We start from the raw sequence: 24,497 nt of genomic DNA on the forward strand, positions 1-24,497 counted from the left end.
TGATACCTACGTTGGGCCAGAAGGAGTGTGTCTCTTCAAACAGGGCTGCCAGCTCTGTGGAGCTGCTCCCTCCCAGCACTTACAGGAGCACCACTGCCCAGTGGAGGTGGAAGGGAGCCAAGGGAATACCTCGCCCTTCGCTTTTCCATGTCCTGTGGCCAGGAGGCCGGGAGTTGTTAGCAGGCAGATCTGAACCAGTCTCTGTTTCAGCAGGCAGTGATCTTCAGCATTCCTGCCCGCTGCGTTAGGGAGGTTCTGTAATGTGGGGGAGAGGAAAGTGTTCCTTCCCCAGGGCAGCCACCTCCGGTCCCTCTGGGCCAAAGCCTTGCTGTAAATGTGGCCTCCTGCCCCTCTCTCCTTCCTCCTCTGACTCACAAGCGAGGCAGCGAGCAGGGTCAGTGGCGCTCAAGGAGGTGGCAGGATAATGCTCGTCACAACAGCTCAGCACTGATAAATCTTTCCTCTGGGTCACAGACGAAGGAAGCTGTGGCAGATTGTTGTGTTAGTAGTCAGACACGCTGGCACAAGCTAATCCTGAGGTGTTGCTTATTCTGTCTCTTTCTTACATTCATAACTATGAATGTGTTAAATTGGTGGAGAGAATGAAAGAGTGACAACAGGAAATTCAGAGAAGAGGGGGGATTAGATAAATTTTGCCGTTCAGTCTTCTGGGACATCCTGCTCTTCTACAGCTCACCTTGGAGGAGATTAAAGCTGATCTTCCTGTAAGAGCTTCGAAGCCCCAGCACTGTCTGGGCTAATTTCCCTGGGGACACCAGAGGAAACACATTTGGATAGGCTGCATGTCAGGAGCTTTCTGTCTGCTCACTGAGTGTGCCAGCAGGTCTTGTCATGGACTGCAGACGTCTGTGAACCTTCGGCAGGGAGAGACGCTGCGTCAGCCCAGGCATTTGCAGTGTCTGGGAAGCACACCAGCAGTCGGTGCTCTTCTGCCTTTTCTTATTCCTCTGGCAGACTTATGAGAGTTGTGTCTCTGCGTTTCTCTCAGCTAGGCCTGCTTTTCATTGCAGGTTTTCTGGGAGCTGATGGCAGAAACAGCATTTTGTGGTATGGTGCAGGAGATAGGATGAAACCTAACTAGCTCTGCTGGTGTTAACAACTGACTCATGGTTTCCTGGACAAACAAATACTCCAAATGCCAGTGTGAGGCACCGTTTTAGCAAATTATTGTATTGTCTTTTTAAATCTACCTCTGCCCTGAAGATAACAACTTCCAGTGACTATAGTGGTTTCAAAAACCAGATTTTAATAGTCACCCCTAAAATGCTTCATTTGCACTTCTGTCTTATCAGAAGGTGTATAACAACGTTCTGAAGGTCAGAAATGAGGGTTTTATCCTGACAGCCACTGGCTGTGTACCACTGGCTGGCTGTGTCTCAGTGACCCCATCTGTTAGTACAGATGATGCTACCTTTCTTTGGGAACCACTTTTAAATCCTTGGAAGACTTATTGCTGTGGCTGGGTAAAAGCAAACAATAAAAGACAAGCACTGCAGTTTTCAGAGTGAAGCAGCTGTACTTCCCCCTAGAAAGGCAGGAATAAACACACTTATTTCAGGTTGCATAGTAATCTTTGATATAGCCTTTTATTGTCGAGTAGCACAGCAGCCTTTAGAACTGTCACCTTAGATTCCTACAGAGGTCTCCATTAATGGGAGCATTTTTCTATTCGGACTTGATAGCAAAATCAGATGAGTTTCTTTGACTTGTTTTTAAATTGCTTTGATTTTCCCTTTTTGTGGAACTTCACAATATCTTTAAGGACAATTTAAAAATGGCTTGTGAGTTCTGAATGAATTTGTTGTCCTTCATCCCGAATCTGCAGTGGTGAATTGGCAAGTCTGGCCTGTGCTCTGTTACTTGTTTTGTAAGAGTGCTTCCTCGGCATGACAGCGTGTATCATCCAAGTGGAGTTCTAGGAAAAAAAGCTTAGATTTGTTTTGACATTTTCCTCTTTGGCAGACAACTTTAAATATGCAGTAAACTAATCTTTTTGCAAATTCTGTAAACACTACTGATAGTGTGGTGTGGTTTTTTCTTCATCCACACCTAGGGAACAGATAAAGCAGTCAGACTCAGCCTAGGAGGAAATCTGGTACTGGCTGCTATGATCGTTTTCACATTCCATTTGCCCTTGGCAAATAAGCTATTTTTAAAGTATTGATTTTTCTCCAGTGTTGATCTGGGAATTGTTCTCAGTGTCTTTGTATTTGAATAAAATCAGAACACAATAAGTTTTGGATTTTAGGTAATCTGAAAAGGGGTATCTCAAGTACCACAAACCTTGCTGGAGACCAGACAAATAAATGTATTTAAATGTTTATGTAATCTCTGTAGAGAAAAGACTGTAGGGAAGAGGTACAAACATGGTGAGATTTAATGGTCCCAAACCATCTTTATTCTTAAGGCTTTTAATACAGATTGGAACTACAGAATTTCTCGCTCAGTGTTTCACTGAAAGATTTACCTTAGGGCTCTGCTTAATTCTGGAGAATGACTTGTGCATGCCACCCCATTAGTGTGTACTTGTGCAATGTCCTGAGGAAACCCGCAAGGCTCCACAGGGGTGTGGTGATGACATTCAAGTCCTGTCCTGAGTAGCAAGTGCATTGTGTAATGTTGAAAGGGAAAAACAGCGCGAAAGTACATTGTGACCAAAAAGCAGGACACATGCCCATTTCTCTTCCTGTTGAGCTGGAAGAGACCCGTTTGATTTTGCTCATGATGGAGTTGATTCCTTTCTGTTTAGGTTGGAGGTTATTTATATGATGGAGATGTTATTTAACTGTTAAAGGGGTGGATCCTTAACCGAATCCTGAATAAAAGCAGTTCCTGAATCTCATGCAGCTCTTCTGTAGTGGACATCTCTGTATCCTTGGTCCAGAGGCATTTGGGTACTTCACATTATTCCCTACTGCAAATGTCCTGAACACCTGTGTATCTTCCTTTCCAGCTCTCACTCTGGATCAATGAAAAGATGCTTACAGCCCAGGATATGTCCTATGATGAGGCAAGAAATCTGCACAGCAAATGGCTGAAGCATCAGGCATTTATGGCAGAACTTGCATCCAACAAAGAATGGCTGGAGAAGATTGAAAAGGTAACTAAAGAATGTCCCCAAACTACCCTCATCTTTGTCAGAGATGGTTATGCACAAAGAGAAGATCTGTTCCTCTGCAGGAATCGGTCCTTGAATTCTGCATTCAGCTAAGTGAAAAGGAGATTTCCTTACTGTAGAGTAACTATCTCCTTGTGTCTCCATCTAACCCTTCATTCCACATCAATCTTAAGGATTTTACATAAGACACATTCACAGAACACTTAATGGCTAAGTTGCCAGTTTTGTTTTCTTTGTCTAATCATTCTTACATGTTAGGAAGAAGGCTTAACCTATTTTTCATACCCAAAGGCTGAAAAGGGCAAATGTTGTGATTTGAGGTAATAAAGGAAAAGTACTTCCTAGAAAATAACTGAACATAGGTGAATTCAGACACCTGTGCTGCCGTGCTGGTTTTTATTCTTTCAGGACTATAATCAGGCAGCTTTTCCACATACCAACTTAATGCATGAGGTAAAGTACAGCCAGTTTTGTGATTAATTAATAGATTCACAGCTCTTTTCACCAAGTTACTGTGAAGGCCTTTATAAGCTGTGATCTGTACTTTTCCCCCCATTTCTTGTGTGCAACTTTGGAAAACTAAGGAGGAAAATTAAACTGTCTTTAGCTCTGACAGTGGGGTTTCTGTTCAGTGTAAGTTAGCCTAATTGCTTATTTCCTTTCCTACTTTGGCACTCTGTATTCCATTAGAGGTTTTTCTGTGATCTGCAAATAGCAATACCCTTTAATGGTGTAATTAGAAGTCTGCTCTTAGTACTGGATGTGCTTTTTTAGTGATGCTAGTACATCCTCATTCTTTGCCTCTGAAAAATCAGATTGCAGCAAAGAAGTACCAAAGTTGTGTCTTGAGTCAGAGCTGGCAATCACTGTTAATATTATGGGGGTCAGCACTATTGAATGTTCTGGGTTGTGAGTAGTGTTCACATCCAAGAGTTATCTATTGTCAGCACCACGTAGGTGCAGAGGTAGAAGTATAATTAGAGGTGAAGAAAATATTTCCAAAGCTAATACAAAAGCAAAAGTCTTTGTAGAGACAAAAGATATTTCAAGTCCAGGTGCTCTGCTGCTGCTAGGTTACAGGTGGTCCTGCTTTCCAAGGAAGAACATTCCTCTGATACTAGCATGAACCCATGGTGATTGCCATAACCCATCAACACACCTCTCTCAAGTCACACAGTTAAGTTTTGGTGCCATAAGCTCCAGCATTATGCTGGGTCTTCACCACTCCCTGGTGAAATGTCACACGGTGTGGAGCAGCCCGCTCTGCTCCAGTCCCAGCAGCATCCCCAGGAGCCCCCACAAAGGAACGAGAGTAGGGGGGAGGAGAAATGAGGCATTGACTGACCTTCCCAATTGCCAAGAAATTCTCGTGCTGGCAACAGAGATATGTAGGAGCTGTTGTTCTGGAAAGAGTCATTGGATAATTGGAGATAGTGGTTGATGTTGCCAGCAGATGAGGAATCCTGAGTGCTTGCTAATTGGAATAATTTCAGTAACGGTCTGTGAGTGTTCCTGAGGAGGTGCCATTTTGGTTGTTCTTTGCTTTGCAGGAGGGAATGCAGCTCATTGCAGAGAAACCAGAGACTGAAGCTGTAGTGAAAGAAAAGCTGACAGGTCTCCATCAAATGTGGGAAGAGCTCGAATCCACTACCCAGACCAAGGCTCAGCGTCTCTTTGATGCAAACAAGGCAGAGCTTTTTACCCAGAGCTGTGCTGATTTGGATAAGTGGCTGAACGGTTTGGAGAGTCAAATTCAGTCGGACGACTATGGAAAGGATCTCACCAGTGTCAACATCCTGTTGAAGAAGCAGCAGGTAAATGGAGCACAGGTTACAGAGTGGGCAGAGAGCAGATATCTGCACTCAAAGGAACAGATGGGAGATCCTTTCAGTTTAGAAAAGCTTTTATTTGCTGTTCTTTCTTCTTGTTGTTCCATCTATCTTTAAGAAACAGCAAAAGCACATCCAGAAACAAATTGACCATAAATTTCTTGATGCAGTTGCTCCCTTGTACTTCCTTCTCTCCCCATGTTAACAACTTTTCTGTCTCCTGGCGTAGTCCCCCAGTCACCAGTCCCTCCTCTCTGAACCTGGCTGCCTGCCCTTGTTTCAAACTTGTCCAGTACTGGTCGGTCCCTGGTTTGCTGCTCTAAGGACAGCAAAGAAGCAGTAAGGACAGGAGGGAGCAGTGAAGCTCTCATGCAATTAGCTGTGCTCTGAAATTTTTCAGAGTAACTTGTGAACGCCCGATAGAAGCAACTTAACTCTGCTCTATTGGCCAAATTCACCATTTGTGCAAGCAGGTGTAATGGGGTCATCAGGGGGTGGCTGCAGCTGTGAAGGAATGGATCTGTGTTTAAACCTTGTTCTTTGCAACGTGAGTGTTTTGATAATTATTAATTACTGATCAGCATCTGTTCTTCCTTCTTACATAGCTATTGACGTACCCTAGTCACATAAACTGCTTTTACCCTACTTTTCAAGATCTTTTGCCATGTTTGTGTTTAGATGCTAGAGAATCAAATGGATGTTCGTAAGAAGGAGATAGAGGAACTGCAAAGCCAGGCACGGGCTTTAAGTCAGGAAGGAAAGAGCACAGATGAAGTAGATGGAAAACGCCTTACTGTAGAAAAGAAATTTTTGGAGTTGCTCGAACCTTTAAATGAAAGAAAGGCAAACCTGCTGGCCTCCAAAGAAATCCACCAGTTTAACCGGGATGTGGAAGATGAAATTGTGAGTACAAAAGAAATCTCATTCCCTAGATACTAGGAAAATGTCACACCTATCACAGAGCTTGGAAGAAGCCTTTCAATCACGTCTCTCAGTAGCATCGTAGAGTAAAGCTGCTTTTTGCATCTCATGCATGCCAGCCTCTGTCTGATGTTCTAGCTGTATCTGGGGTTGCTCCAAATCAGATGTGCTCTTTTTCTTTTGCAGTTGTGGGTTGGAGAGAGAATGCCTATAGCAACATCTACTGATCATGGACACAACCTCCAGACTGTGCAGCTACTGATAAAGAAAAATCAGGTAAGCAGGTGCTGTCAGAGCTCTCTCCCTGTTATTTCTCTTTAACACTGACTAATTCAGGAAAGAAAAGCCTGGGGCAAAATTGTGGGTGCATCAGTCAGGATGTGCTATGGGGAGGTCAGGATGTGCTGTGGGGAGGTGGGGTGACCACAGCTGGGGGGGCAGTGTGTTCCAGGATGCTCATGGAGGACAGAACCCCAGTTTATCCACATGAGCTGATGGCTTGTGTTTTGTTGCCCCTCTAGAGGTGAAATCCCTGAGCAGCATTTTTCTTTGTTGGGTGCAGTGTCTCATCAGTCTGCTTTTCTCCTGTTAGACCCTTCAGAAAGAAATCCAAGGACATCAGCCTCGTATTGACGATATTTTTGAGAGGAGTCAAAATATTATCACAGACAGTAGCCCTAATGCTGAAGCCATTCAACAGAGACTTGCAGACTTGAAGCAGCTGTGGAGCCTTCTAATTGAGGAGACAGAGAAACGCCACAAGCGCCTCGAGGAGTCTCACAGAGCACAGCAGTATTACTTTGATGCTGCCGAGGCCGAAGCCTGGATGAGTGAGCAGGAGCTCTACATGATGTCGGAAGAGAAAGCCAAGGTGAGCAGCTCCACAGCAACACTAGCTTGATTTTAATTGTTTAGCTCAAGGGGGGTAGGTGACATAATTTAATATGTCGCTAACGTAATGGTAACATAAACAAATCTAATTCCCTTCTAAAAGCTCAAGTGATCATCTCTTCGATCTGTTATGACATCTTGGGTAGTGTGGAGGATAGATCTTGCTATACTGAAGCTGCCTCAGAGTGTGGATGGCAACTGTGTGTTCTCCTTTGCTGCAAAGCCAGATGTGCTAATGCAGTCCTGTTAGGGCAACACTTCCAGCAGTGCGGAATCGCTGGGAACAGCACAGTGCACCTATCTGTGAAGTAGGCCTGGTGGTCGCTCAGTGGAAGCCACTAGTTGTCAGCTGCAGGCCTGTCTTTACTCCCAGCACAGTGAAACCTGAACAGCATCAGACCATACCAAACTAGTTGAACATTTATTTTTCAGTAGTTTGGCAAGTATGTGTTAGTATGCTGTATCTTATTTGTTATTTACAAAAACACAGCACCTTCATTAACCTGATAAAATCAAACTCAGCTTTGTATCAGTATAACACTCATGGGTGTTCAGTCGTCAGTTAGCAAGGATTTGTTTTCTTTTTTATATCTAAGCAATGCAAATGAAAAGGACTATTAACATCAGCAGCTCATCATGAAAAATATGTTAATGAAAAGGCTTATTGACAATACCGTGTAACATTGAGAGTTGTTTTCTTTCTTAATCATAACAACACATAAAAAGTTTTGATTGGAATTTCCCCAGGCACTTTGGTGGAGAATCCTTTGGCATGAGCTAGTTAAGTTTTCTTGTCTTTATCCAGTCAGTAGCCGAAAAGCCTAACAAGCCTTGTGCCTAAAACTGTTCATTTTTCTGAGCCCTGTGTAGTCAGCAGTGTGTAAACACACAACAAGCTTCATAGAAGAGGAAATTCAACATGCTTAGTGCGCAGCTGATGTAATCTTGTTCTGTATCTCAGAGGGGTTGTTGTATTCATGCTTTTTTACTCATCATTTTGCTTTCTGTGGGTACCATTTACTGTGAACTCAACCGTTAATTTACAGTCATCGGGAGCTGGGAGCAGTCCTTTATAAATCTTCCTGGTTACTGCTCTTTGCTAATGCACCAAGATGAACTTGCTATATGGGGTCTTGCCCTGGAGTAGGAGAATGGATTGTCATTTTCTGTCACCATTAACAGGATGAACAGAGTGCAGTATCCATGTTGAAGAAGCACCAGATTTTGGAACAGGCTGTAGAAGACTATGCTGAGACTGTGCACCAGCTTTCAAAGACCAGCAGAACTTTGGTGGCAGATAATCACCCTGAAAGGTATTAACTGCTGTTTTTAATTGTATCACGAGTTCTTTTAGTAGTTCCATCACTTCACTAGCTTGTTCTGACACACAAAGACTGCAGTAAAGAGAAAATAACTCAGGAGTTTGTACAGGGGAAGCTGAGTTCAGTTTCATTAGAGATGCATGTTGGACCACACTGATTTGGCCAGAGACAGGATTTTAGGAGAACCAGGATTCTGGGTGCAGTTTTCTGCCCTGAGCAAGGTCAGTATGTACAGCTCCTGACTTCTGGATAGCACTGTGCACCTTCAATAAATGCCCCTTGTGCCCTTTATACAGACTAGCAGTGTCAGATCTGCCAGCACTGCTGAGCTGTACAGAGGTATAACAATCCTGAGAGACAAAGATCCTTATTTATTCTTTCAGACAACTTTTATGTCCAGATCATAGGGTGACAGTTATTTATCCTTTTGTCTTAGGGCAGTGCTCCCTGAGATCTACTCCTGTGAGATTTCTGTAGAAATTCAGACTTGAATCTCAGATTCATAGTATGAGATTCATGCTTGAATCTCATACTTTAAACATAGGCATAGTAGCATCTTGATTTTGGTTAATTTATCTCAACTTTCTCAAACAGGTTTCCCTGTGAGAGAATTCAGGAAGCGTAAGAGCTGTTTCATTGTAAGAGCTGCAGCTAAGCAAACAGAATTCCCCATTGGATTTGACTGTGGGCATGACTTGATGATGAGGCTGATTTGTGTAACTGCTCTACCTTTGCAGATAGGAAGATAGAACAATCTTAGGCAAGATACTCTTTGCCCCTGGTGGAAGATTATTTAACTCAAAAGCACTCTCTTGTGGTCATCCTAATTTCTGATGAGAGTGGATTTCCTGGCTGAGCCCACTGCAATAACATAATTGACTTCATATGGCAGAGGGAAGGCAATTTGACAGGGCTATGTGGCTCAGACAAAATATATGGAAAGATAATGGCAACAGAAACATTAATCACTTTTGGAAATGCTGAGCTTTAGAGTGAGAAAAAACACATCAGTGCTTCTGAACTTTGAAGCAGAATTTAAATAAAAATGAAATGCTTCTTGCCTCAGCAGCTCAAATCCTTCCTGTCATTATGGGAGAAGGCTCTGGTATGATCTGTGGTCAAACTAAAGGAAGTCATGGTTCCCAGCATCACTCTCTAAAGTCAGCAGGGGTACAGGTACAGGGCAGAAGAGATTTCCAGCTAGTGCAGCCAGCTATCCCAGCAGAAGGCTGGTTAAGGGTGTCTGAGCCAAATTCCTGCATACGGCAGGCACACATTCTGGCGATTACATATCCCAAGCGTGATTTTTATTCTTTGAAGTTTTTTTCAGTCTACTCATATTATTTGTAAAAAAGATAGGGAGGACTTGATGCTCTTTGTTATTTTTCAGTGAGCGTATCAGCATGCGCCAGTCCAAAGTGGATAAGCTGTATGCAGGCCTGAAGGATCTAGCTGAAGAGAGAAGAGGCAAACTGGATGAGAGACACAGGCTCTTCCAGCTTAACCGAGAGGTGGATGACCTGGAGCAGTGGATTGCTGAAAGGGAGGTGGTGGCAGGATCCCATGAGCTGGGACAGGACTATGAGCATGTAACGGTAAGGTCTTCAGATGTGGCTGCAGATTGACCTTTTTCTGGAGGCTGCACACATGTAGATGATTCACATAAATGGGTGGTTGGTTTGACTGGTTTGCTCAGATCACTTTGCAAATACAGCCTTGCATGAATCCGTTTCTCTGTGTTTCAGATGCTACAGGAGCGATTCCGGGAATTTGCCCGAGACACTGGAAACATTGGACAGGAACGTGTTGATACTGTTAACCACATGGCAGACGAACTCATCAATTCTGGACATTCGGATGCTGCAACAATTGCAGAGTGGAAGGATGGTCTTAATGAGGCCTGGGCTGATCTCCTGGAGCTCATTGACACGAGAACACAAATTCTAGCAGCCTCTTATGAACTGCACAAATTTTACCATGATGCCAAGGAAATCTTAGGACGCATTCAAGACAAACACAAGAAACTGCCAGAAGAGCTTGGTAGAGACCAAAACACAGTGGAAACACTACAGAGAATGCACACTACATTTGAACACGATATCCAGGCGCTCGGTACCCAGGTGTGTAGCAAGTGAACAACACGGTCTGTGGCTGAAGAGTGCTTCCACTGCTCTTGCCCCCACTGTGGCTGGGAGACAGAGTGCTGGCAGCTGCTTGCCAAGTGTATTCCTATGGGTATAAGTTCCTATGGATCATTTTCTTATCTGTTTTTCTGCTTCTCTGTTCTTGCATTAGGTTAATTAGTTTCCCTAAAACAGAAATCAGTGGATTTCTGAGTACACAGATAATTGCCTGTTGAACTTTATTCCATCTTGGAATAAAGTCGTTCCCTTGGCTGGAGAAAAATTCATAAATGCAGAGGAATTCTGAATTGATTTGAAGTAAAGCAAAAAGTTGTGATGTCTCCTACCAGTCCGAGGAATAGAGTATGGATAGGGAGGTGTGAGGATAACACACCAGTTCCCCAGAGAAGTTTTTTCTGATTTCCCCAAGCAGCAGCACCATTAGTAGGACACTGCATGGCAGATATGGTAGGAAAATAGTTTACATTCAAAGAAAAATAATCATTTGACTTCAGATAGTGTCTCTTCAGGCAACTTCTGAAAGACAATGAACAGATACTAAGTCTGTCAAGAATTTTTAATATACCAGAGGTAAGACGAAATGCAGGTTTCAGGTTTTTCTGTTCTTAATGTTTTTCTTGAGTAGAATATATATTAGTTGTGCTGAAAGCCACCTTACGTTTGCTTGCTCTTTATGCCAGCAGAAGGAATGTGTAAGGGATGTGTAAGCTTGTTAAAAAAAAATCTTTAGATATCTCCTCTGTTAGGCACTTTTTGCTTTCTGAGAGGCAAAGCCAGTCTGTAGACCTACCAAGAGGCTTTCTGACTCGGTTATGGGTTTAGGCTTTCTGACTTGAATATTGCTTTTTATAATGCATCCTAATAGCAGTCTGAGGGGATTTGTCCAGGCTAAGGTCTTTAAAAGCAGCCAAACTTGATCTAATTCTTTATCTTCTGAAGCCAAGGTACGTTAAATAGAAGAAGGCAGCTGTTCATACAGCACACATGGGATTCTAAATTAAAAAAAAACAAAAACAAAAAACACCAATGTTCAACTGCCAAAATGAGAATTCTGGAAAGAAACAAGTTGCTTAAGGAATGGAGGAATTACGACTAGCTGCATTTATCTCAGTAGGTCAGAAAAGAAAGCTTTTATGACTAACTGCCTGCCAGATTTTGATTATGTTGCAATTTACATAGTTGTTTACACTAGAATAAAGAGGATGTAGCAACCATTTGATTTTTCAAGAGTTTTGCTTGAGGAAGCTGTAGATTTTATACATTAAATGGGAGACATTCACAAAACACCAATCCCAGTCTCTCAAAAAGGTAATTAGAATCAAGACCTAAATGAGGGAATAGGTAATCATAGCACTGAGCTATGTCGAAAGCACTTAGGATAGTTCTGGGGTGAAACTGCTGGAGTACCACCACAGATCAGCATGGTAGTGGCAGGATCTGTGTGCCTGTAGCTAGAACACCATTTAATTTCATAATCAAACCTTTCTAAAATGATAAAATGATTAAGAAAAGACCCAATACAGTGTTTCTTGGCTCAGAAAATATGTGATACAGACAAGAAATAGCATTTGATGTTCCAAGAGAGCATTTGTAAGGAAAAGAGATTTCTAATAATAGAAGGATCTTTGAATTTCTAAATTTCTACTGTTTGAAGTCATTATCTACATTTTTGAAAAATCATCTCTATGTCAGCTAGAATAATGGTTTTGATATGGGAGTTCCTGAGTGGTATTCTCTCACTTGTGTGGGAGGAAGAAAATTTGATGATGAAAATGGTCCCCTTTTGCCCTGGAATTAAACAGTCACTTTATATTGCCATCCAGTTTTACACGAGGCTTAAGCAGTGGCAAATCTTCGGGGTCCTTTGACCCACTGACTTCTCTAAGAAACATTCTTGTAGAGATATACTGACTGAATAATAGAATAAACCTTTCTAGTATTGACAGACCACATATATTGACAATTAATATTGACAATGACTTCAAAAAGCCATTCCAATTTTGAATTAGCAGCTAAAATGCCCCCATATTTGATACTCAATAATACCCAAATGTTGATTCATTTATCTCTTACAAACACATGCCAGGTGAGACAGCTGCAGGAGGATGCTGCACGCCTTCAGGCTGCCTATGCTGGGGACAAAGCTGATGACATCCAGAAGAGGGAAAATGAGGTCCTAGAAGCCTGGAAGGCACTGTTGGATGCCTGCGAGGGCCGCAGGGTTAGACTGGTGGACACAGGAGACAAATTCCGTTTCTTCAGCATGGTTCGGGATCTCATGCTTTGGATGGAAGATGTTATCCGGCAGATCGAAGCCCAGGAAAAGCCAAGGTAATGTGGAATACCTTTTGTAGTATCATGCAGAAGATAAGGCTGCAGGTCAGCTGAGGAACATCTATAACACTCAGTGTTGTTGAGCCAGAAATTGAAAGAGTGGCTGAAAAAATGGGATGGTGTTGTGGCAGCTTGCTCTTATGTATTGCTGCCCAGCAGAGGCTGGGGGCTGCTGAAGTAATGGCAATGTCCCACAAATTTCTTTATCTGACCCCCGATTGACAATACAATGGTGCTGTCCCTATGGAAGGGCTGCTGAAAGTCCCTGTTTCCTGAACTACAAAGACGACCTAGGAATTAAATTTTGTATCATACCATTCTGGGTTAGATTTATTTATTTTTTAATGTAGCAGCTGTTAAATTTTAAATACATGTTTCTGAACCATGGATTGACTATTTTAGGGATGTTTCCTCTGTTGAACTGCTAATGAACAATCACCAGGGGATCAAAGCAGAAATCGATGCCCGAAATGACAGCTTTACTACCTGTATTGAGCTCGGCAAATCTCTTCTGGCAAGAAAACACTACGCATCAGAGGAGGTATTGTACTTACTGAACGGGTAACAACTGCAGTGCAGCTGGCCTATAGATTCCTTTTCAGCTAGAGAAACTTGCATTGTGAAATTTATGGATTAATAAGGTGCATTTTTATAATGACATGCATTACTTCAGGGACTATTGCAGTTACTTGCTATTGTGAAGCTAGTGTAAGATTTAATGCTGTGGATTCACGTTGGGGAGCAGAGATGACACCAAAATTTAAAGTATCCCTGTCAGTCCAGGAAATGCAAAGAAGCTGTTGCATTCAGTCTGCAGAGAGCTGTCTCTGGGATAGCTGTGCTTGGAAAGGTGATTTCTTAGAGCAAGAGCAGAGACAACTGAGAGGCATCCTGAATTTTGCTGAGGGCAGCTGGAATGCTTATGAAGAGGCCTGCTAGGGGAAGGAGCGGGAAAAAGTTCACAGGGAGTAAATCCAGGGAATATTACAAGAGAAATGTACTTGACTGCCTAAGGCCTTGATTTATTTTCTGATTTGACTAGGCCAAAGGATAGAGGCTCAACCCTTGTTTCTTCCTGTCTCCCTTTTGCAGAGGGAGGATAGCCAAATATCATAAGACTGCCCACTTGGGGAGGTGATGTTTTCTGTGCTTGTGTTACACATAAGTGCTGCGGAGCAGCCTCAGAGTAACATTTCCTCAGGAACTGGAAGATCTTGCTAGCCAGTATTCACCCTGTGAATGATATAGTGCTTATGTTGGCATGTCATTGTTAGCACAAGTAGCTTCAGGTAGCACAGGTAGCACATTTATATATGCACATCTATAAATAAAAAAAGTGGAAGATACACTGCATGGTTGTACCATTAGATTTGTTTGTAGTGTTTTAATGTAAATGTCATATTTATTTGTATTTCAAAGGAAAAACATGAATACAATGGCTTTTTTTTTTTTTTTAAGTCATTCCTGACAATCCAGCACAATGTATCCTGTCAGTAAATGCCAGTGCCTTTTGCTTGTGATACCAGCTTACACAGTGTGGTGAGGTGACCGTGCTGCCTAATGCTTATATAACAGTCCTGCATTCTCCTCTTAAATCCAGATCAAGGAAAAGCTACTGCAGCTGACAGAGAAAAGAAAAGAAATGATTGACAAATGGGAAGACAGATGGGAGTGGCTGAGACTGAGTAAGGATGTCCTCGCATTTTTCTTGGCAGGGCCATATCTAACTCTCTTCACTGTGTCTTTCTGAGCACTTAAAAAACTTGAAACTCCTTTTTTATTTTTTTCATCACTTGAAAGTGTTTTTGTACTGTACTAACTGAAAAAATCATGTCTGTTAATTGTAAAATAACTGAGAACTTGAAACAAAGAAACCTGCCCTAAAGGTCTTACTCTGTATGACCAAAACTGGAGCTAGGTGAAACAGATGCACCAGGTTTTGCAGATGTCACATTCCAACTGTTTTTCTACAAAGGATGTACTGACAAAAAATATGGGGAAGTAAAGCTTTGTTATCTTACACATGTAACATACCAGCATTGTCTGAGAGGCCAAGTTAATGAGTTTATTGACAAAAGATGCACTTTTAAATATTAGAGCATTTTCCAGTTTTTACACCAGAAACAACACAGTTCAGATACTCTAACAAGGTTTTCTGTAACGCATATGGACTGAAGGCTTTGCAGCAGACAGTTAACAACACATGAACTTCGAGCATCTCAAAATGTACAGCACAGTGTAATTATTTTGTGGAGTTCTGGGCTGCTCTGTGTACTTTATTCATTCTTTCTGAGTCTCAGCAGGCTTTAAGAAAAAGAATCACGAGTGCCTGTCGCTGAATTTGGGTGGTTGAACCATATTCTTCATCAAAATTGTTTTGCAATCTCATTCACAAAAGCTGTGGAAGCTTTTTTCAGCTGGAAGGAAACCTGGAACTGTAGCATTGTAGGCAAGCCTGAAGTACAGGCTTGCAGCCTTCAGTCTAGCTGTTTGGTTGACAGGCCAGAGTGAGGAAGAAAAACAGCAGAAAACAGAATTTCATCTGTGAAGTTACTAGGTAACAGCAGATTAGAACAGAAAGGAGACACTGCAATTAGAAAATGAAATAGTCTGCAGAAGAAATAAAGGTGGGCCTTAACTTTTGTTTTTCCTCAAAGCAGAGCCAACATGAGAAATTTCTGTCTTTTTACTGTTAATTTCAGTGAACTTAGTTAAGGAAAACACTTAGCCGAATACATTTGTTTTTTCCCCCAGCTGTTTTAAAGTAAATTCTGAAAATGCCCAATACCTTCATGATGCCCTTTTTGACATTAATAGCACTGATGTCTGTACATTCTTTACTCAGTTTTGGAGGTGCATCAGTTTTCAAGAGACGCGAGTGTGGCTGAGGCCTGGCTGCTGGGGCAGGAGCCCTACCTATCCAGTCGTGAAATAGGTCAAAGTGTTGATGAAGTGGAAAAATTAATCAAGCGGCATGAAGCATTTGAGAAATCTGCAGCTACCTGGGATGAGAGATTTGCAGCACTGGAAAGACTGACCACGGTGAGTGCTTTAGACAAGAAGAACTCCTCTTGGCCATTCCCATTGTGGTGTCTGCTGATTGTTCCTAGTAGCTTCCCAATACCACCAACCTCATCTCCATTTGTTGATGCTGTGGAGGGCCAACCAAGGCTGATCACCCAGGGCCTGAAGTTTCATGTTCCCAACAATGCTAAAACCCTCTTAGGTTCATTTGAGCTCAACAGCCTGCAAAGAGAGCTTAAGTGGTAAATGACCTTAGTAGTCTACAAGAGCTGTCGGAGGCCCAGGAGTGATGACCCAGAAGCAAATTCTAGAGTGGAGTGGTTTGCCCTGGCTCTCTGATGTATAGGCCATACTGCTAAAAGGGAAGGGAGATGCTGAGGAACAAAAACCCAGATCCAAACTCTTGAAAATATTTTCAGTTCAAGAGGACAGCATGGCAAGGGGAGTTCAACAAAAATGTTTGTTGTGTTTTGGCCTCCAGTGCAAGGCTATATTTTCCCCGAGAAATACACAAGCAAAACAAAACAAAACAAACAAACAAAAAAACACCAAAAACCATTTTCATCAGAGCTGAAATGGCAGTAATTAATGCTTGGAGAGTATCTCTAGAGAACAATCTTTAGACGCTAAAATTGAAATGGCTTGATTTTTAACACTCACTGAACATCACAGCTGCAGACAGTGAATTGGAGTTGCATAGCATCTTCAAAAAGCAAGCTGTTTTTTATTTTGATGGTCAATTTCAGGGATTCTGATGTGAAACATTTTACTTTTGTGTATGTCAAGCAGACAAGAGGATGTCACTTTTAAATATTTTGATAGCTTGGGATACTTTGCTTTTTTGTTTTGTTTTTCTTTTTCTTTTTCTTTTTTGTTTTAATGAAATGAATTAGGTAAGATACCTGGACATAGCAAGCAACTGCACAGGAACTCCATTTAATGTTAGAGTCTGATGCTCTGTGACTTAGTGCCATATCCAGTGCAACAAACTTTAAATAATTAATACTTTTAAAGACGTATCCCTTCAAATTTTATGCCAATAAACTTTAATTTCAGTAAAGTTTCAGAAAAACGTAGGGTGTAGTTCACATTGTAGGGTGTCTGATTCAAACTCTGTTTCTCAGAATCACAGAATCACCTAGGTTGGAAGACACCTCCAAGATCACCCAGTCCAACCTCTGACCTAACACTAACCAGTCCTCCACTAAACCATATCACTGAGCTCTACATCTAAACGTCTCTTAAAGACCTCCAGGGATGGTGACTCCACCACTTCCCTGGGCAGCCCGTTCCAATGCCTCACAACCCTCTCAGTAAAGAAGTTCTTCCTAACATCCAACCTAAACCTCCCCTGGCACAACTTTAGCCCGTTCCCCCTCGTTCTGTCACCAGGCACGTGGGAGAACAGACCAACCCCCACCTCGCTACAGCCTCCTTTAAGGTACCTGTAGAGTGTGATAAGGTCACCCCTGAGCCTCCTTTTCTCCAGGCTGAACAAGCCCAGCTCCCTCAGCTGCTCCTCGTAGGACTTGTTCTCCAGGCCCCTCACCAGCTTCGTCGCCCTTCTCTGGACTCTCTCGAGCACCTCCATGTCCTTCTTGTAGCGAGGGGCCCAAAACTGAACACAGTACTCGAGGTGCAGCCTCACCAGAGCCGAGTACAGGGGGACGATCACTTCCCTAGCCCTGCTGGCCACACTGCTTCTTATACAAGCCAGGATGCCGTTGGCCTTCTTGGCCACCTGAGCACACTGCTGACTCATATTCAGCCGACTATCCACCATCACTCCCAGGTACTTCTCTGCCAGGCAGCTCTCCAACCACTCCTCTCCCAGCCTGTAGCTCTGCTTGGGGTTTTTGTGCCCCAGGTGCAGGACCCGGCACTTGGCCTTGTTGAACTTCATGCAGTTGGCCTCAGCCCATCGGTGCAGCCTGTCCAGATCCTCCTGCAGAGCCCTCCTACCCTCGAGCAGATCGACACACGCCCCTAATTTGGTGTCACCTGCAAACTTACTGAGGGTGCACTCGATCCCCTCATCCAGATCATCGATAAAGATATTGAAGAGGAGTCGCCCCAGTACTGAGCCCTGGGGGATGCCACTAGTGACTGGCCTCCAGCTGGATTTAACTCCATTCACCACAACTCTTTGGGCCCGGCTACCCAGCCAGTTTTTAACCCAACAAAGTGTTGTTCTTCATTTCTAGTAGTGCCCCTGAAAATTGACTGAGATGCAGTGCTTTAACATGCACAAAAATGTTTCATTTCTCAGTTGGAACTGCTGGAAGTACGTCGACAACAGGAGGAAGAGGAGAGGAAGAGACAGCCGCCTACTCCAGAGCCAAGCCCAAAGGCTGCAGAGGATGCAGACTCCCAGCAGCAATGGTAAGCCCATGATGCAGGAATCTGAACTGCATGCTTCACGTGTCAGGATTCTCAGGATGAAGATGTGTTGTAAAGGGGGAGGCTGGAGGTTGCGTGGTTTTGTGATGTGACCCTTTTTAGAAGACTTCATGGATGTAGCTGATGGGGACCTTTCCCAGTGATCTCAATTCACTGCTAGGTTGAATGTTCCAATTTTTCACCATGAAGCAGTTCCTACTGTTAAGACGTACCTGGCCTTCAAGTAAAAGTGCTGTTTATACACCTTATACACCCTGTGTGTTATTAATTAAAATTTCTGAACAATCTTTGCTTTCTCCTTTAATGAGCATCTGTTACGGATGGATTTTAAGCTGTGTCCATGTAACATTAACATTTATGAAATTATGTGTATAACAGGAGTAGACTTTGTGAGATAGTAACCGTCATGAAAGCCTATTTTGATCACACTTAAGCATTGGATTTATTCAGCTGGGCATTTCTTTATTGCAGTAGGCTTCTGCCCTTGCAAGTGGAAACCTTTTAAAGGCAATGCTTTTATGGTGTTGTTAACAGATGACTTGGCAGTTTTTAAGAGCTTGCTTGAATTTGAGATATGCAAAATTCAGTAGGAAAATCTTTTTTTTTTTTTTTGTGAAAAAGATCTGTGACTTTCAAGAACTTAGTATCTTTTCTTTTTCCTTTCTCAACAGGGATGGAACAAAAGGAGAACAGGTTTCCCAAAATGGTTTGCCATCAGACCAGGAATCTCCACGGGTTAGTTACCGCTCCCAAACCTACCAAAACTACAAAAACTTTATTAGCAGACGGACAGCCAATGACCGATCATGGTCTGGACTGTGACATACAGAAACATTTGCAGCAAAAGACACCTTTTTTTCAGTATGGTTTACTGGTTCTGGTTTAATCTTTTGGCTTCAGATTTCCCTGCTGCTTTTCTCTTCCTTCCCATCAGTTGATTTTATTTAATTAGCAGCCCCTTGGAGATATATTTTGTTTCACTTTAATCCTTGTTTATTTCAGTATCCTCACTGACACTCAGTTGCTTTAAGGTGACACATTTATTTCATGTTATTTACTGTGAGTTTTTCATGTCATTAATAGTATTAAGATTTTCCAGCTAAACCGTCTTTTATATGAGTAATAGAGATTTAATGAGATTACATCCTAATGAAGAAGAGAACTAGAATCTGACAGGTATGACGCATCGAGTTATACTAACAGGTTTCAGCACGGCAACATTATTAAATCAGCTGCATTAGAAAGTGAGTTATTCACAAGGCCAAAGACAATACACACAAGTGAGCTCAGTAGAAAAGGCTGGGAGGGAGGGGAGTGTTGTAACTACCAACAAATTAAAAGCCTTAAGGTTAGCTTTATAACATTCCATGCAGATGGATTCATTGACTGCAGATAAAAATAAACATGAAATAAACCAATAAAACATAGTTTCTAGATTTATCTTGGAATTTAGTCCTTCTGAAGAGTTGTGATCTTGCTGACTATCTGTTTTGGGGCCCCATTTTCCCTTGGAGAATTTACGCAACAGCAGTTCCATTGACTGACATTGGAGCTACAGTGGTACAAATGAGATTAGGATGCAGACCCTTATTGAGAGATTGTGACACTTTTCTTTGAAAGTGAAATAAAGTACATTGGTCTAAGATCCCAGCTCTGTATTTTCTATAGATCTAGGCTGAATTGTCAATTCATTCCTTCTTAACAGAGGAGGTTCTAGTGGAATCAGGATGCATGCCAATACTCTTAAATGTGCAGCCATAGAAATAACAGTAAATATGTATGTTTATTTAAAGCAACACAGTAGTTGAAAACTGGCCTATCTCTTCATTACCTTCCTGCAAAGCCTGCTTGTTCCAATTGATGCTCTGAATTGTAGTAAAAACTGGCACTTCTCTGTCGTGTTTTTGAACCTCACTCTCTGAGATCGTAGTAAACACAAGAAGGGCTCCTGGCAGGCTCACATCAGCAGGTATTAGAACTTCTACCATTACCGCAAAGGAAATAAAGGTCCCAGTCTAGGACTCTGGGAGGAACTGCCTTTTAGCATATGCTTACCTTTCAGGTCATCCATCCCAGTTACTTCTGGGTCTTCACACAGACTCTGTTAACACTGTTGGATAATAAGCAGTTCTGTCTTTTTCTTTCTTTTAAATAAAGCCTTTCAGTTCATCCTCAGTATTAATGAGGAAGTGAGATGAGTGTTTTACATTCTAATGTTTATGAAATTATATGTAGTTGTGGCAAGGAATATGAATCCCAGATCATTATCACCTTGCTGGTTACCACAGTCTTATACATCACCCGTTTGCTTCATTTTTTATTTCATTACCATGATACATAATGCATTTCCATGTTAATCTTTGCCATCCACACTTCACAGTCTTTCATGAGAGCTTTTTAGGTCAGTTCACTGAATCTTGTGTTGCAATACATCAGATGTACACAGCTGTATTATTTCTGACTTGAGGCATGAAATATGCTGTAGTTGGTCAGATTTTCTCTGACAACCAGCTGAGCAGTGCAGCTATATCATTCTGTATTGGCTAAGCTCATAAGAGAGGTGGTTGAAAGGATGTGCTTCAGTAATTGTACTTTTACTGTAACTTGTCTTTCTACTTCATGATGCATGTTTTTTTTTTTCTTTTGTCAGGATAACAAGATATATATTCTTAATGCTTTTTAAATTTTCATATAAAATCATGCAAATGATCTGGTGACTATTTACACCAGTGTTGGGTCTGTGTGCCTTTAAGAGTATGACAGTTCTCAGAGCAGTTTAGCTGTAGCTTCAGATACCACAGTTTCAGAAGCCTTCAGATGTATTCTGGCTAAAAGTTTGTAAAGGTAATTTATATAGATACATGTTTTTACTTGCATTAGTCCACTTCTATATAGAAATGATACATGATTAAGAAAAATTAATTACGTCATCAGTTAAGGTCATCATTTTAGGCACAAGAAGTGTAAGATTTCACCAATTCAGTATGGTCTATGGTTCCGGCTTAAAACATTAAAATGATTACTTATGCCAGAACAATATACAAGCTGTCATCCATTTGCATCTGAAAAGGCAAATATGTCTATTATTTAAGCTGTGGTGCAGACTTAAGTTGATGACCTGTACTTAATGTTGCTTCAAGCACTATGAAAATCAAAGGAATGTCTCCAGTCATTGTCACCGGCTGTCTTGTTGCATGTTATACAGTCCTGACTTAAATATACCTCAAGAGTAGTCTCTAGCCACTAAAGAACTTGCAACTAACCTCTCAGTCACGATTAAGAAAACTGTATTCATGTACGTGATAACTGTTTTGTTGTAACAGTACAGTTTGCTATTAATGTTTGTCCTCTGTTGCGCTGTCTTTGCATGCCCAATGCATGTTTCCATTAAAATTTGTTTAGCTCCTGTTTTTCTCTATTTTCATGACACATTCTTTGCATACCTGTTTATGATTCAGATTTATTTTGCTTGTTTTCTGTTAATTGTAGATAACACATGGAAAGGAAATAAAACCTGAAAGAGCATCAATAAAGCTTTTCATAGCCCTTTTACAATCAGCAGCATTTTAAGTAGATTTTACAGGTCTGATTGTGTAATTAGAGTTGGCAGTTACCATTTAAAACCGCAGGCTTATAGATTGCAGCACTGAATTACATGTTACTTACCATAAAAACATTTTAAGTAGCTGTGCAGTGGCTGCTGTTATGGAACTTGTCTGTTTTATTTCAGATTAATCATTACAGGTACCCCAAGATCTGTAATATTTTCATGTCTTGTCTGTATCACTACAGAAAACATCCTACTTTCCACATTGGCTTAGCTAATAGGTAGTTCTGGGTAGTTGTGCTGAGTCAACTGTGGTCTATGTAGCATGCAGACTATACAAGTCTGCAGTAATTCTTTATTGCTATTCACAAGTGCCTCGTGTATCTCAGACAGGGATCCTGTCAGTTTAAAAGAGTATGTTTGAAGTTCAGTAACAGTCAGTGGTCAGTAAAATTTTCAAAGGGCTCTCCTTTTTCTTTAATGTGGTATGTTGGCCATTGATCAGTGCTCGTGGTGATTAATTAATTAAGCATTCTTTGGTGAATCACTGGTTGTGGATTTCACTACCTGTGTTGCAGCAGCAGTGCTGGCAATGTTTGGATAATCTTCAGTCTCATCTATTTATTGCCCCCACCTCCTGCCCTCCTTTAATCAACGTTTTTGTTTTATTTTGAGATTTGAATATAAATAGCAGGGTTTGATGGCTCTGACTTAACCTAAGTTTGAAGAAGCAGCATCATTGATTTTTACTCCAGCTGGATAACACTAGATAGATCTTCAGTGCAGGGTAGATGTTCCTTCTGATAACTAGGCTGTAAGGCTACATGTCTTTAGGGACAGAGTAAAATAGAGATATGACTTGAAGTGGAATGTGAGCTGTGATTCTTTCCCTGTTTCAGTGATGTAGTGTCTGTACTCTGGAGATTTAGATTGCTTAAAGGCAGTTAACCAACCCTTCCCATATTCATAGCAAGTTGACACTTAGGTCTTTCTAGGTCAATATCTGAGGTACAAAGGTGTGAGGTACAACAATGTATACTTGGCAGGTGCAAGAAGCTTTAGACAACGGTGGCAAAATTTGGTTTGTTGCATAATAATTCGGCTGCTTTTGAATTGTCCGGGCTTTTTGCAGAAGTGGGAATGTCTAATTACTGTGCCATTCACAAATACCTGCTTGTCTGCATAAAAACAGTCCAGAATGTTTGTAATCTACTAGAGCATTAGCAGCACTAAGCTTTAGTAACTTGCTAATAATAATAATACACACTGGTTGTGTAACTCCTGAGCTGCTACCAAATGGCTCTACATGTTAAAGTAATGGTACAAGAAAAAAACAAAAAAAAAAAAACAAAAAAACTGGGACCAAGCTGCATTTCCAAAGTGTATAGCCATTAGGATTCCAATTTAAATGATTTTTGGATGAATGGCTCCTGAAGACGTCGACAGCTTGACCAGTCAGAGCTGCTGGAAACATGGCTGCTCTCTAGGCTATCTCGATCACAGTGCGACAGGCAACGCGATCAACAAAGCAAGTGATGGGCAAGGCCTTGGTTCTGTCTTTGTTTGGGGGTAAATAGCTGTGTGATGTTGTGTGACTGTGGTGGTTTTCAGTTCCTTTAACAAAAATCCAATCCACCTAATAATGAAAGTCTGAAAAAGACCGTGATAAAATGACATATGACCTCATTTCCCTTGTCTTTAAGATCCAATATCCTAACTGAGATGGTGGAGATGAAATGCATGGTGTAATCTCTCTAATTTCTGCATGTTTTGATTTTGTTGTGTCACTAGGGGAATGGGGAAAGTGGGAAAGGAGCTTTTACAGAAACAAATTCTGCGAATTTTTGTAAATGCTCCTGGGCAATTTTGACATATTTTTCTGTTGACATATAGCTAATACCTTTTATAGACTTTTTATGCCCCAGTAATGTTATAAATGTATTTAAGGTGGCTGATGTGTATAACTTCTACTGTTCCTCTCAGGTTCGCAGAAAGTGTGATTGTTACTGTTCCAAACATTTGAGCACTTAGCAACAGAACTGAATGCTCTCATTTTAGGAATAACAATATATAAAAGAATATGAATTGACTAGCAGAGCAAAGCACAGTAAAACTCACACTGTGAAGTTTAGCAGTTCTTATATTCCTGTCTCTCCACCTATAAAATGAATACTAATCCATTCATACCTTCTAATTTCCTTGGCCTTCTGTGTCTCCATGGAATGTGAGAAAGATTTTATTGGCCTGTGTCATTCTCCAGGCAAAGTTTATACACAGCCACGTTGTGCAGGGGAACAGATTAACTGCAAGAAACCTCGGTGTCATGAGGCATCTAGCTGAACATTTCTTCCACTGTTCCTAGGTGGCAGAAACTGCAGAAACAAATGAAATGGTCAATGGAGCTGCAGAACAGAGGACAAGTTCAAAGGAGTCTAGTCCTGTTCCTTCTCCAACGGCAGACCGCAAAGCCAAGGCTGCCATTCAGGCCCAGACTGCTGCTACCCTACCAGCCAAAACACAGGAGATTCCTTCAGCTCAGATGGAAGGCTTCTTACATCGTAAACATGAATGGGAGACACACAGCAAGAAAGCCTCCAGCAGGTAGAGTACTTGATGCTTAATGCATATAATTGCATCCAAACTCACTGTGATGTAAGATGTAAGTGGTAAATGTTACCACTGTTGTTATTGTCTTCTCACAGCTCCAAAGTACTTTCCAAGCTTATGCTCATGTTGTTCTAGGAACGGTGTATACATGATCAAAAAGTATATTCAATGAAGTTGCTATCTCATGATACATGGTAGAGAATGCAGTATTAGCCACACTTAGAAGGTGGAAAAGAGAGGCATAAAGATACCATGATTCTCCCACTTCACATGATGAATTCATGGCAGTAGTGGGATTTGATTCCAGATCTCTTGAGTTGTACGTTACTACAAGAAAAG

The 24,497-nt window shown here is 41.6% G+C and overlaps 1 protein-coding gene across 2 annotated transcripts in view; it reads left to right on the plus strand.

The window, feature by feature from the left end:
- The window catches only part of SPTBN1 (spectrin beta, non-erythrocytic 1), a 135,194-nt gene that overhangs the window by 106,066 nt on the left and 4,631 nt on the right, over positions 1-24,497 (plus strand). For both annotated transcript variants that reach the window (XM_032185876.1, XM_032185877.1), the window contains 15 exons: positions 2,975-3,121; positions 4,690-4,953; positions 5,647-5,871; positions 6,076-6,165; positions 6,482-6,760; positions 7,963-8,093; positions 9,493-9,697; positions 9,848-10,222; positions 12,333-12,577; positions 12,983-13,121; positions 14,181-14,265; positions 15,426-15,622; positions 17,874-17,986; positions 18,676-18,739; positions 23,914-24,152. In XM_032185876.1, coding sequence (XP_032041767.1) covers positions 2,975-3,121; positions 4,690-4,953; positions 5,647-5,871; positions 6,076-6,165; positions 6,482-6,760; positions 7,963-8,093; positions 9,493-9,697; positions 9,848-10,222; positions 12,333-12,577; positions 12,983-13,121; positions 14,181-14,265; positions 15,426-15,622; positions 17,874-17,986; positions 18,676-18,739; positions 23,914-24,152 — 2,798 coding nt within the window. The remainder of the gene's footprint in view (positions 1-2,974; positions 3,122-4,689; positions 4,954-5,646; positions 5,872-6,075; positions 6,166-6,481; positions 6,761-7,962; positions 8,094-9,492; positions 9,698-9,847; positions 10,223-12,332; positions 12,578-12,982; positions 13,122-14,180; positions 14,266-15,425; positions 15,623-17,873; positions 17,987-18,675; positions 18,740-23,913; positions 24,153-24,497) is intronic.

Source organism: Aythya fuligula, chromosome 3 (assembly GCF_009819795.1).
Source record: "Aythya fuligula isolate bAytFul2 chromosome 3, bAytFul2.pri, whole genome shotgun sequence".
Taxonomy (NCBI): domain Eukaryota; kingdom Metazoa; phylum Chordata; class Aves; order Anseriformes; family Anatidae; genus Aythya; species Aythya fuligula.